This window comes from Neofelis nebulosa, chromosome X (assembly GCF_028018385.1).
Source record: "Neofelis nebulosa isolate mNeoNeb1 chromosome X, mNeoNeb1.pri, whole genome shotgun sequence".
NCBI classification, from domain to species: Eukaryota; Metazoa; Chordata; class Mammalia; order Carnivora; family Felidae; genus Neofelis; species Neofelis nebulosa.
Genome location: NC_080800.1, coordinates 82,336,355 through 82,351,367, shown reverse-complemented (window position 1 = coordinate 82,351,367; position 15,013 = coordinate 82,336,355). Strand labels below are relative to the sequence as shown.

General features: G+C 37.3%; 1 protein-coding gene across 7 annotated transcripts in view; it reads left to right on the top strand.

Moving 5' to 3' along the window:
- Positions 1–291: 291 nt before the first annotated feature.
- Positions 292–15,013, top strand: part of ZMAT1 (zinc finger matrin-type 1) — a 40,185-nt gene continuing 25,463 nt past the window's right edge. For 6 of the 7 annotated variants that reach the window (XM_058712865.1, XM_058712863.1, XM_058712867.1 and 3 more), the window contains exons 1-2: positions 292–583; positions 9,398–9,478. In XM_058712865.1, the coding sequence (XP_058568848.1) occupies positions 316–583; positions 9,398–9,478 (349 nt within the window). In that variant the 5' untranslated portion in view covers positions 292–315. The remainder of the gene's footprint in view (positions 584–9,397; positions 9,479–15,013) is intronic. The other variant, XM_058712864.1, reaches the window with a different exon arrangement.

The following is a 15,013-nucleotide window of genomic DNA, read 5'->3' as shown; positions in this document are numbered from 1 at the left end:
GTTTTAAATCAGTTCCTCTAAGGGAAGAGGCCTCACTATGTGAGGCCCACGTGCTTTTACATCCCGCTCTTTTTACCCTTTGCCCTTGGCCCTGCTTCTCCTCCAAAGGGAAGAGGGTGACGCCAAGCAGTCGGTGAAGGGGGAGGGGCAGCCCGTGGATCTAAAGTGTTCCCATTGGTGTGGAGAAGGAGCTAGAACCAGGCTCGAGCTGTAGCGTGGAAAAGAGGGGCGAAGGGGGCGGAGCTAAGCGGGAGGCGGGGCTAAAAGAGCTTAACGAGAGCGAGGCGCAAGTGCAATTGTCCGCGCTTCGCTGCGATGGCGGCGGCGCCGGGCACAGTCACATTGCTGGCGGCGGAGTCTTCCCCTCAGGAAGCTACCGTCCCTGCCGCCTCCTCCTCCTACACCGCCTGCGCGGCGGCGGCGGCAGTGGCGGCAGTGATTGTGCCAGCCACCTCCACCCCTGCCAGCCCGCCTGCCGGTGGCTGTGGCGACGGCGGCGGCGGCTTTGGCGGCTCCACTATGGCGGCGGCGGGGAGGGGGGGCAGTAGTTTTAAAGTAGACACCCGCCCTTGCCTCAGAGAAGGTGAGTTCCCGTCCCGGGGTGTGGGGGCGGCCCCATCTCCTTCGCTGCCTCTCCAGCCCGTCCGCGATCCGACTGGGCGCGGTTCACCACCGCCCCCCCACCCCCCCCCCCCCACCTGCTGTGGCGCAGTAAAGGCCAAGCTCGCCCCGCCCCGCCGTAGTAGCCCCGAGTGTGCAAGATGGACCGAAGCAGAGAGGGTCTTCCCTACTTCTCCCCACACCCCCGAAAAGGATGGGGGGGGTCCCCAGGAAAAGGAGCTGCAGGTATTCACAAAGCAGGAGTTTGAAGGGAAGAAAAATACCACTTAGTTTCTCTCCCAACCAGGGCGCCTTAGTATGCTCTATAAAGTTGAGGTGTGATTTGGTAGAAAGGAGACAAGGTAGAGGTGCTGTGGAACTGGAGGGTCAGGGAAAGGGAAGGGGGACTGATGGAGAAAGGGGGCAGAGATAAAAGAGAAAACGCTGCAGAAATAAATAAGAGGGGGGAACTTCCTTTGGTGAAATTCAGCATCCTGCAGTGTAGAAACTTTGAATAGGATATTTAGAGAGGAGATTAGGAATTTGGGGAGGTTAGAGTGTATACATGAGCTTTAAAGTAGGAGCTGTTAGATTTTAGGGTCATAGGGTCCGGTGGAGGGGGTTGTGCTAAGAAGAGAGTAAAGGAAGCGTGGGAGAAGCACAGATTTCAGATACCACATTGGAGAGTTTTCTTTGGCTATTTGAGGGTGTGACCTTGTAGAGCAAGGTTTAGGGACCCATCTTTGAGATGGTTTTGATTTTAATAAGTGCTGTTGTACCTACCAACACATACTACTCCTAACATAAAAAAGAGATTTCTTGACTATTTCAGTATAAATGCTATTTAGTTCACACAAATACTATATACTAGTAAACAGCAAACTGTAAAATTTGCCATTGAGATGCATTTTAAAGCAGTATTTGGAAATGCTTCTTAGGTTGTAGAGACCAATTCCACTACAGAAGATCTCAGTAAAGCATTTTGCCATCGTAAATTTTGTAATTAATTTCCATTATTTGTGTGTTACCTTATGTGCTAACTTGCCTCCAAAGTGAACGACGTGGACACCAAAATGGAGTTTAAGTTCCTTTTCCTTAGAACACCCCATTAAAATTAGCCCATAAAAATGATTTTCTCTTCACATTCTTAAGTGATATATCCCTGTGTGCTATTTATTACCTTTCACACCTTTCACTTTGGGGGAATGGCAAAGCAGTAAAAAAATCCTTTACAATATTTGTCATAGACACATGACATAAATGCCACTTACTAAATATGGAAGTTAGAAATACACTGTGATATGGTGATGTCTTTGTATTTATTAACTCTCTTACTGAAGGCAACCTTGGAAAGATTCTACTGTCTTCAGTCAGCCTGGATTTGTACAGTTGTTTCGGGATGAAAATATGAAACCTGGATTTTTTTTTTTGTTTCTGTACCAAACTTTCTGTGTAACCGGAAAGAACGAGAGAACAGTTTTATAGGTGGTCAAGATCACAATTCAGTCTGGCTCTCATGGCCTTTTCACAGTAAGGTTTAGGACCAGTGTCTCATGCAGCAAATGGCTTTTTGCCTGTCTCTGTGACTGGATTGGTTATAGTATTTTTTAATTTATGCAGGTATTAATGGCTTTAAGAGGTATAAATTCATAATGTAGCACCCATACCCTGTCTACACTATTACTAACTGACAAAACAAGGAGAGCTCTAGCATAGAAGTCTGGTGCAGTGAACTTAGGTTCTGTTGTTTATCCATTAGATTTTGTGACCCTGAACAGATCACAAACTTCCTGGGTTTGGGTTTTGACATTTCTGAAATAGAGGTATTGAACCAGCCAGACTCTTAAGGTTGATTTCTGGTGTGACAGTATGAACCATGATTTTGCAGTTCTGCATTGATACATACTCTTAATGACATTTCCATGGCTGTGCACTAGAACAGTAATTCATAAGCCATAAGAAACTTTGACCGTAGTTATCACTTGACATTCAGTGAGTAATTAAATCTGTGTTGTTAGTGTTGAGACAATTTACTAAGCTATGAAAAAAACAAATATAATTGCTACCTAAAAATTATCTCTTACTATTTCATTTTAGGTAAATATCCTTAATTACGTGTTCACTCCAAACCAAAACGTTTACCTTTCCACTTAATGAAAGATAAATATGTAATATAGTACACTGTCCAAAGCACTATTACATCGTAAAATATTTTTGTTTGGATATTTCTAAAGACTATAAATGGTTGCCAGTTATAAGATACTGGATAAAAGAGAAGAGAGAAAAATGTTTCTTGATGGTGTGCCAGTATTTTTTGCTTTTTTTTTGTTTTGTTTTTAAGCCCTGGTTAGGAGATTACTCTAAAAGGTGACAAAGAATTGTCAAGATTCCAGTTGTTATAAGTATACTCCAGATAGAACCATTAAAAGTCGTTTAATAAAGCATTTGGTGATCTTTTTTCAACTATAGTCAACACTCCTAAGGATCTCATCTGTCTTGGGGTTGGTAATGAGCAAATGACAGTGGAGATTAAAAATTGCCAAGCAGGGAAGATTAGAAGTTTCAAAAGTTACAACTGGGGAATTGGGCAATAAACTTAAAAACAAAACAACAAACAAAACAAATGCCAGGTGAATGGATATGACAAAACATACCTGCCTAGAATTCATGGTAAAGGGAGTCATGAGATTTTGTAGGACACTTCATGTTTAATGGCTCAAAAAAGGAATTTTCACCCAATATTGATGTTCCAATGTTATCATAGTAAACATCAAAACAAAAATAAACAAAAACGCTCTTGTTTGTTTACCTCTTCATTTAAAAAAATAAATTATTAAGTGAATTCTGTTTTAGATTGGAGGACATGCTGGCTTTTTATTTAGTTAATAATCCATTTGTACAGTAATTACCTAACAATTACCTTTGTCTCCATATTATTCAGTGAAGTTTCAAGTCCATCATAAGAAAACCTAGTTAATGGCCTTTCCTTCATTTATTGGAGAATTGTTTATTGAACTCCTGTGTGTGTGTCACTATGCTCAGTGATGAGGATACAGTTGAATTAGACACAGCTGTATTAAAGAACTCTAGATTAAAGAAGTCAATAGTATTGCTTGATAGTGAAATTATAAAATGAATAAATAAATAATTGGGGAAAATGCAATCTTAAATATCATTTGTCAGACTCTTAAACTATCAGGGCCCTCCCATTGTTTATTATAAATCTGCATTCTACCCATGGTGTCTTATATATTATAGGTACACTAAAACACATTATAAATCTAATGTTGGTATCTAGGAAGGAATAATTAGCAAACTGTTAGAGTTAACATTTATTCTTTGCATTTGTTAGGGTAGGAATGTCTGGAGAGAGGTTAATGACCACTTGTTAGTTTCTGATCTTCTGTCTCTATGCGTCTTTAGGTGTCAATATGTGACAATATTGACTAAGCCTGCCCCTTCATGTATTAATCACATATTTGTTTGGATTTGAACCTTGATTCTTTTCCATGTGAAACCAATCTTGGAGATCCATTCACATTTACTAACCTATTGGAATGAATGGCATGGTGACTTTCTGATGCAATGTAGCTGTCATGGGATCAAGTAAATTAGTGGATTTACACAGGACTTGAATTCAGTTTGTAACTTCACAAGCAGGCAGGACTCCGGAGCTAACTAGCCACAGAGTGCTTATAATTATGAAGGTCACATATTTCGTTTAAAGACAAAGTAAATATTAAACTTATAACTACTATTCCCAGTTATTTTATTAATTACATTACATTTTGTAATTATTAATATGTTATAGGAAAGCCTTCATTATTTTTTATTGTGAGAATCTGTGTAAAACACCCAAAACTTGCTAAACTTATAAGTCAGGTACTAATCTTATAAACTGAGAAAATAAAGATACTAGATAGCATTATAACTGGGTGTTCATAATGCTTACAGGTACACATCTGCACTTCTAGCACAAATAATATTTCTGAAAACTCCTTAAGTGGGTTGTGACATTTAGGGGAAACAGTGTTAAAATACCTTGGCAAGGTTAACATGGTCCATTTTCCACTATAACTTAGTGTTGAGCTCTGTTCATCTTTCCTTTATATGAATGGTATTAAAAGATCACAAAGGTCGGAGCTCCTGGGTGGCTCAGTTGGTTAAGCGTCCAATTTGGGCTCAGGTCATGATCTCACAGCTTGTGGGTTCTAGCCCCGCATCAGGCTGTGTGCTGACATCTTAGAGCCTGGAGCCTGCTTAGGATTCTGTGTCTCCCTTTATCTCTGCCCCTCTCTCTCTCTTAAAAATAAATAAAATGTTTTAAAAAGTTAAAAAAATTGCAAAGGTCAAGTCAGCTATTTAAAAAATGCTTTTAAATCAAGAACGCTTGAGGGAGGCTATCTCAAAAGGTGCAGTCATGGAGAATACAGCACGTATGCTCTTTGCAGAATTAAAATGATGATTTCTTGGATTTATTAATAGCTGACTTTAAATCTGTGACTGAGATTTATATTATTGCAGCCAACTCTTTTGAGTTTTTCATTCTTGTCACTTTATTAAAATAGGATGCAAAGACATGAGAAAGAATTAAATATGGCCTTTTGTAGCAACGTGGATGGAACTGGAGAGTGCTATGCTAAGTGAAATAAGTCATACAAAGAAAGACAGATACCATATGTTTTCACTCTTATGTGGATCCTGAGAAACTTAACAGAAGACCATGGGGGAGGGGAAGGAAAAAAGAAAAAGAGAGGGAGACAACCAAACCATAAGAGACTCTTAAAAACTGAGAATAAATTGAGGGTTGATGGGGGGTGGGAGGGAGGGGAGGGTGGGTGATGGGTATTGAGGAGGGCACCTGTTGGGATGAGCACTAGGTGTTGTATGGAAACCAATTTGACAATAAATTTCATATTTAAAAAATAGGATGCAAAGAGTTTTTTACAATGTTAGATTTTTTTTTTTTGCATCAAGATCAGTTGGACTATGTAATTCCCACCTCAACAAAGCATTAAAGCAGTTAATAGCTAGTTATTGCCATAAACATCTGATGGGTTATCTTGAGGAATAAATTTGGTGTTTGGTACAACTAAATCTAATTGTCATGCAAGTAAGATTCATTTTATGAAATGTAGCCGTTTATAGAGTGATCTAATTTGAATAAGCTTAAATTTATCAGGGTAACCAAGTAACATTTAATTCTAGTGAAAGCAAAGTTCTCTTACTTAGAACTGAAGGATGTTATAATCTTCCTTTCCTCAGAGATCCTGTGTGGTTTTTAATTTCATTAGCAAGGGTGGACCAAATTGTAGGCATAGACTCATCATTTTTGTCTGACTCAAGCCATAATTGTTTTTCTTTTATCACAAAAATGTATTTCATCCTAAGTTGTCTGGTGTTATCTAGTAGTATTAGGAAAAAGTTTCAAATAGGATAATTTTGATTTCACACTCAATTGCACTTTTGTATACAGAGGTTAATGGTATTTTATAAAACTTTAGCATAATAATGCAGCTATTTGGAGTAGACACAATCCAACAATGGTCTCTACAAAAATGAGTTTCTAGGAAGTAAATCCTCTTTGCTTTTTATATTATCAAAGGTAGGTACTCTGGAACAAGCTGAATTGAATATTTTTATGTCAACATGGGGGATTTTAATCCATAGAATGTGAATTATTCATCCTTACATTTGTGTTTCACTTACTTAAAAACATCTCTCAGCTATTACTAATGCCTCTCCTTAAACTTCTGGAACTTTTTCATAGTCCAAATCTACCTGAATCTAGAATCATATATTTTAAATTTTAGCTTTCCCAATCCTTTATTTTCTATAATCTCTCTGGGCCTTAGCTTCCTTATTTTGAAATGAGGACATTAGACTAAATCAGCTATAAACTAGAGGCAGTTTTGCCCCACAAGGGATATGTGTTAATGTCTGGAGATATTTTTTGGTTTTGACAACTGGAAAATGCTGCCAATTTCTAGTTGGTAGAGGCTGGGGGATGCTGCTAAATGTCTTACAGTGAATGGAACAACCCCTCATAACAATGAATTATCTGGCCCAAAGTGACAATAGTGCCAAGAGTGAGAAATGTTGGACTAGATTATCTCTAAAATTACTCTGATCTGAAATAAACTGACTATATATAATACTAAGTAAAAATTTCAGCTTCTGCATTAGTAAACGAGCATATTTTATCAAGTGACTTTGTGTGCCGAACATTTTTTTAAAATTTTTGTTTCATTTATTATTCACCACATCCTGGGAGAGACAGTATATTTCTTTACTTTTTAGATGAAAAAACTGGCTCCAAGTGGTTAAATAATTTGCTGAAGGGTATATAGTTAGAGATCCAGATGGGATTTGGATATGTTTGACCAACTCAAAAGCTTATTTTTTTTCCCTACTACCCAGTATTATAGGTCATAGTTTTTCGCCCCATTCCAAATTATTACGAAAGCTTTGCTTTCTCAAGTCATGTAAACACTTCTTGTAGGAAGGAAATAAAAAGACTAAACACTTTCACTAATAGAAATTTAGTTGATTCTCTCACTAAAGGCTAAAGTCATGTATAAATATAGTAAAATTGTAAAAGCACCAAATACATGAACTTTCTTCTCAGATCCTGTTTATAATTTGTCACAAAACCATTCTTTGATTTAAAATAACCCTCATAATTGTTATTCAAGAGAGGATCACTTACGTTATAGTAGCAAAACAAAGGTTTATTACTTACGCATTTTCCTCTGAGGGATGGGTTGACTCTGCAGGGGAACTCCCCTTCAGGGAGAAGAAGGTGCTTTTGTCTTTTATTTTAACACTTTCAGTATTTTGTTTCTTATTAAACTGCCATTTTAAGCATTTTTAAGTGTGCAACTCAGTGCCATTAGGTACATCCACATTGTTAGGCAACCTTCACCCCTGCCCATCTCCAGAAATCTTTCATCATCCCAAACTAGAACTCTGTACCTGTAGGTTATAGTTTTGTTATATGACCATCTTTCTCCAATCTAAAGAACTTTATGAGGTGTCTAATTTCTGTAAAATAACATATTTATAAGCTATGCTTAATTTTTTAACAGTTGGCAACCTGAAGAAGTGTACCATTTATTGTGACCACAGAGGACAGCATTGCAAAGCAGTTTTACTCTCTTACACTTTGAATAGAAATGGAACCATGCATTAAACATTGGTTTTATCTTTTCCATATCCTGTCGGTTTAAGCCTTCACTCCTTTATCAGCCTTAGGTTCTCTTCCCATTTTGAACCTAGTTTTTGATAGTACTTTCTTATTCCTCATGGCTTTTTTTTAAATTTTTTTAACCTTTATTTATTTTTGAGACAGAGAGAGACAGAGCATGAATGGGGGAGGGTCAGAGAGAGGGAGACACAGAATCTGAAACAGGCTCCGGGCTCTGAGCTGGCAGCACAGAGCCCGATGCGGGGCTCGAACTCACGGACCATGAGATCATGACCTGAGCTGAAGTCAGACGCTTAACTGACTGAGCCACCCAGGCGCCCCCCTCATGGCTTTTTTTAATGTTAAAACACAAAGAAATGTTATCAGCATGAGAAGCTTCTGTATGTTTCAAAGACAGTATATCCCAGTCCATATTTGAGAGCACAGCATTGTATCATTAAGATCTCGCTATCAAGCTACCTAAACCGGGCTTTGATTCTGAGTATAAAATCTTGTTCCCCTATCCATATTTTTTTTCCAAGTTTATGATGGCATAAAATCCAAATATGTCAAGCAATAAAGAACAAGTGAGAAGTACTATGCTAGGAATATTAGAACAACATGTCTATGATTAACTGGGAGGGATTTAAGTTCCCATGTTCAAAACTTTATTTGCTGCAGATGAGGGATGAAATCACACATCACAGCATTTAATTTTGTCATTTGATATTCTAATGTGTAATCTATTTATATTTTTAGCCATAGCTTTCCTAACTTATAACTAAATGAGATTGAAAGATGCAGGACCATTTGCCATGAATTTGTTGTATTCATTGTCAGGAAAGAAAACTGAGCCACTTATATCTATATTATAACAAAAATTATACTATAATTTGCTTAAAGCAATTTGACATTAGCTATGATGACTAAAACATTATATTTGGTAATAGAAATTCTGTGTATGTTTTTGCAAAGAAATACTTTGGAGAGAACCAATTTTAGGGTTAGGACAAAGATAAGGAAATGCAAATAATGGAGGAGTAGGGGCAAAATATTAGGACCTTTTGAATTTTTAGGCCCTAAACTCTGTATAACTATGTAGCTGTTTAAAACTTCAAATCATCTTTTGTGTTTCCTGATAGACTTATTATTTGGAAGCGGCTAAGATATTTGGACCCTTCTATAAGAATACCACCAAAATTTTGCTTCTCTCTGTATTTCTCTCTAAAATATAACATTTTTTTTTTGGTGACTATCAACCCATATATGGTCAAGTACAAGAGAAACTTTAGAAATGGAAATCTGAAAGGTGGAATATGTTATTAATCATAAGCTAGTTAATAGCAGGGTAAAGACTGTCATGCAGTCTCTCTCATTCTGGTGCTTTTTAAAACTCTTAATGCTTTTGGAATTAAGAATCGGTGTGAAGCCCATATTTAACAACCAACCAATAAAAATATATTTGTTTCATCCACGTTGCTACAAAAGGCCATATTTCATTTTTTCTCATTGCCATGTAGTATTCCATTGTGTATATAAACCAATTTGACAGTAAATTTCATATATTAAAAAATAAATAAAAAAAATATATTTGTTTCAAATTCTAAACAGTTTATGAAGAGAAAAGATGTGAAGAGAGTACAAAGAAGAAAAAAGAAAAAGGGGGAGATACAAATTGCCGAGTTTCTTCAGGTATTCATTCCTACCAGAACCAGTTCCAAAGACCCAGTTTTTTGTGAGAATACTTAACTTTAGTTCCTGGCATATAGTGAGTACACAATAAGCATTAGTTCCTGTTCCAGTCATCTTCCTCACAGCCAACATCATTTGTTCACATGACTCCTAATTTAACATCTACTCCCTGATGTTTGCCTGCCTTCTAGGTCTTCCCCCTAAGACAGGCTGAAAAACATCTGCACTATCTATAACCAATTACCTCTCCCACTTTCAGAATTTGCTATAGACCATTTACTTCTGAGAGTCCAAAAATCATGTCTCAAAAGTGGAGATAGGGATAGAGCAGGGTCCAAAGGAACATTTATTTAGCATCTCTTGTGAAGTAGACATGCATTTCTCATATATGCCAGACCTAGAGAGGAAGTTTCTCATTTAAGACTTTGGCCTTTTTAAAAACTAACTCTCAGGGATATCTTGGGCAGACTTAGATTGGAATCCTGGCTCTGATGCTTCCTGTGTAACTTTGGACAAATTGCTTGACCTTTCCAGGCCTCAGGTATTACCTTTAGAAAGTAGAGATCATCACATTCATATCAAATTTAGGGGAAATGCAGTTTGAAGAGAACTTGACAGTGTGGGATGCCCTCTGAAAAATAATATCCCATCATGTATAATTGTTGTCAGTAAGAAGCCACCTTCTACAAACCTCTTGTCTATAGATTCAGGATCTGAAAAGATCTTGATAGGCCAGAATTATTGGTAGAATCTAACAAAGGAAACTTAAATGAGACAACTCTAAGTGTATATTGGGTCTGGTTGGGGATCCATAAAAATTTCTATCTATATAACTATGTCCTGGAGTGACAGTTTAACAGCTCCAGGTGAAAAAGAAGCTTGTATTTTTTTCTAAATTTTTTAATGCTTACTTATTTTTGATAGAGAGAGAGAGACAGATTGAGAGTAAGGGAGGGGCAGAGAGAGAGGGAGACAGAATTGGAAGCAGGCTCCAGGCTTTGAGCTGTCAGCACGGAGCCTGATGTGGGGCTCAAACCCACGAACTGTGAGATCATGACCTGAGCAGAAGTCAGACGCTTAACTGACTGCCACCCGGGTGCCCCAAGAAGCTTGTATCTTTTAAATTTTTTTCTTAAAACAATTATCTTTATTCAAGTTAAGCACAAATTTATTATCATTGTGGGGATGGCTTATTTTTATTTTTTACTTAAATTTTAGTGAACATTCAGTATAATATTGGTTTCAGGAGTAGAATTGTTATTCATCATTTACTTACAACACCCAGTAGAAGCTTGTGTTTTACAAAAGTTAGCCTGTCATGAGTCAATAGTATGATGTGCCCACCAAAAAAATTGGTGAGGCTATCTTAGGCTATATTAATAGAAGAGAAATATTCAAAACAGAGAGGTGAATATACTTAACACTACTGAACTCTACACTTAAAAATGGTTACAGTGGTAAGTTTTATATTATGCATTTTTACTACAATAAAAAAATGAGGTGATGATCTCATTTTACTATTTTGTTATTGTGACCCCATTAGGGTGATTGTGCTTATGTTACACTTTATGAATTGCAGGATTTAGGTAAACAGTGAGAGCACTGGACATTCAGCTGGATGACAGAGCTGGGATCAGTTCACTAAAAGGCTAAGGCGGGGAGCAATAAAGATGTAATGGTTCTACTAAAATATTTGAGGATTGCCATTTTAGAAGAGGGATTATATTTACCATTCCTTCAAGGAATAGAACCACGACTAGTAGAAGCACTAAGACAGCATGGTCTGAGTCTGATCCCTGGATGAATGTTGGAACAGTTTCACCCGTGAACTTGTAAAAAACTGTACATTCTTGGTCCCCAACCCCAGAACAACTGTATAAGAAGTTTGGGGATGGGACCCCAAAATTAATCTTTTAACAGGCTTTCCAGATGATTCTGATGCACACTAAAGTTTGAGACCCCTACTCTCCAGGAAAACAAATTTCCATTCAACGAAAAAACACATGAAAATTTGGCTAGCAGCGATTCTCAACCTTCACTGTGCAACAGAATCACCTGGGAAACTTTAAAAAACAAAACAAACAGGGGCGCCTGGGTGGCGCAGTCGGTTAAGCGTCCGACTTCAGCCAGGTCACGATCTCGCGGTCCGTGGGTTCGAGCCCCGCGTCAGGCTCTGGGCTGATGGCTCGGAGCCTGGAGCCTGTTTCCGATTCTGTGTCTCCCTCTCTCTCTGCCCCTCCCCCGTTCATGCTCTGTCTCTCTCTGTCCCAAAAATAAATTAAAAACGTTGAAAAAAAAATTAAAAAAAAAAAAAAAAAAAACAAGAAAGTATGATGGGAAACCACTCCCAGAGATTCTGGTTAATTGATCTGGAGTGGTGTCTGGGTATTGGTATGTTTTAAAAACAACCTAAGTGACTTTAATGTGTAGCCAGGGTTCAGAACTACCTTGTGGAAGGTTGAACAGGATCACTAAGTAGGCAGTTCAAGAGATTACTTGGGGACCCTACTTAAAATTCAGATTCTTGGGGCACCTGAGTAGCTCAGTCAGTTAAGCGTCCGACTTCGGACCAGGTCATGATCTCACAGTTCATGGGTTCAAACCCTGTGTCAGGCTCTGTGCTGACAGCTCAGAGGCTGGAGCCTGCTTCAGGTTCTGTGTCTCCCTCTCTCTCTCTGCCCCTCCCTTGCTCATTCTCTGTCTCTCTCAGAAATAAATAAAAACACTAAAAAATAAATAAATAAAACTCAGATTCTTGGATTTCAACTCTGGAGATTTATATAGATAGTGCCAAGGAATACTTCTTTTCTTTCTTTTTTTCCTTTTTTTCTAAAATCTTTTCGGGTTTGACTAAAAGCAGTTAGCTTGATAAGTATCATTGTAGATGACCTGTATACCAATCAGCTTAGTCACCAAATAGGTATTGGACAGCCGTTACGTGTAAGGATCTAGCCTGTACTGTAGAGCAGTGATTCCCAACATGACTGATTATCAGAATTATATGGATTGGACTAACCACAGAGATTTTTTAATCCAGCATGTATGATGTTGAAAAACTGTGCATGTGAATTTGATGTGATACCCTGATTGAGAATAATTTTTACATGAAGATTTGTTCCTGAAATTTTGAACGCAAATTTAATAGTATTGAATTGATTGGGAAAGCATGCTGTTTAAAGAAAATTAGCATAAATCCTCCTATGTACATTTTAATGTGCATCAACACACATCTTTTTTAATTTCAGATTTTTCTGCATTTCAGTTTTGACTCACTGAAGTCAGAATATCAGCACACTCATATTACACTCGGAAATAATTTGCCATTGACAAGTAACTGTAGGTGAATTTATTGAATTTAATTAGGGCCAAAACTCCACTTCTTGCATCAGGAATAACATTGTATAAGCTTCAATGTGATAGATCTAAAAGCTTATCATATTCATAGCAAATTCTAATCTCAGGATTTAATGCCCTCTAGTTTTGACAGATATGCCTCTTACATCCATTCCTTCCTTTCTGTGCCTGCTGCCCCTCCTGAGGCTTCAAACCTCAATGACCCATTCCTGCAACTGATTCCTAATTCATATGCCCATTGTGAGCCACTTCTTTTCCCTTTTTGAATGCAAAATTCAATCCAAATGCCCTAGTGAAGACAATTATGATTTGGCCTCATGGCAACCTTTCAATTACTGTCTTTCATATACTTGCCTCTCCCCAAGACATTTATTCCAGTTTTTTTTTACCTGAATTATATACACCTTTTAAATCTTAGAACCTGTTGTGTTTAAATCAGAACCTGTTCTCTAGAAAGCTTTTCCAAAAGTCCTCAGCAGGAACACACTGTACCTTGTGTTTTATATCACTTCTGACATTTCATATGGGGATCATAGTTTTTTCTATACACTGGCTATACACTTACTAAAATTACTAAATTGTAAATTCCTTGAGATTAGGAATTATTTACTTGCTGTGTCACTTCCAACATGTGGATAGTTATGTACGTATAATAGAAAAATTCAAGAGAAACTTCCAGTTTTAGTTCCACCAAATAACAGATGTGACAAGTAATTTTGATTGTACTAAATCCCTATTTTCTAATCTTCAGAATATGTGAAATGCCACTTACCTCGCAGATTTGTTTTAAGGACTATAGGGGTAAGCTGTTGTTTTATTTGACACATAGAAGGCCTTCAATAGATGCTCAATATTTTTTCTTATCTCTTTCCAGAATCTACCATAGTACTTTGAAACTAACTTCAATAAATATCACAAAGCTAGGGGCGCCTGGGTAGCTCAGTCGGTTAAGCGGCCAACTTCGGCTCAGGTCATGATCTCACAGTTTGTGAGTTCGAGCCCCGTGTCAGGCACTGTGCTGACAGCTCAGAGCCTGGAGCCTGCTTCAGATTCTGTGTCTCCCTTTCTCTCTGACCCTCCCCCACTCACACTAGGTGTGTGTGTCTCTCTCTCTCTCTCAAAAATAAACAATCAAAAAATTATTTTAAATAAATAAATAAATAAATAAATAAATAAATAAATATCACAAAGTTAAATGATGCCTAAAGGCACTAATGGCCTGAACAAGGGTAGTGTTACAGGAAATGAAAAGGAAGAGATGGATATGAAATAATGTTATAAGCTAAAATTGATATGAAATAGTGTTTTTTCTGGGGAGAAGAAAGGCTGAGATTTTAAGCCTGGAATATTGTGCCATTTAATAAAGAAAAACAGACCAAGAACTTGTTTGAGGAAATGAGTCAAAGGCAGTACATCTAGGCAATACCATTCTAAAGAAAAAGGTAAAGGGGTGCCAGTAACTTCATGGGCTTCATGGAAATGATGTGGGGCACCAGTAATGAAACTCTAGGTTAAAATACTCAGACTTGGTATTTCCAAATTTGAGTGTCAGTTTCGAACACTGAGTACTGAGACTTGGGGAAATATGGAATTAAATAGTTCCAGATTTAATTCCATATTTAGGAGAGAAATGAGTGTTAAATTTTAGGAATTATTGAACCTCTAAATCAGTAGTTTCCTTTTGTCTTCTTAAAGGATACATTCTATCCATAATAAGTTATATTGCTGACAAATGAAATATTTACTAGTGAAAAATTTTAAAGGGAAATTTGAAATCTTACCAGCACACTCAGATTGCATATAATCGTTAATTCTGAAACAAGGGAAGTCCTGAAATGCATTTTAACCTCTTTATCTTGCTGAGTTTAGAGTCAAAGTTAGATAAATCATATATATTCTAAAGCAACCTAAAAAATTAAACTCAGAGGGGATGCTATCTATATATTACAGGGATAAATATTTAACTGTCAAGGCATTTCTGACATGTTCCTAATTACAGTTATTCTTTATTTTTTAAAGTAAAATTAACATACAGTGTTATATTAGTTGTAGATGTACTATATAATGATACAACAATTCTTTATATTTCTCAGTGCTCATCAAAATAAGTGTACTCTTAATGCTTTTTATCTATTTCACTCCTTCCCCCACCCACCTTTCCTCTGGAAACCACCAGTTTTT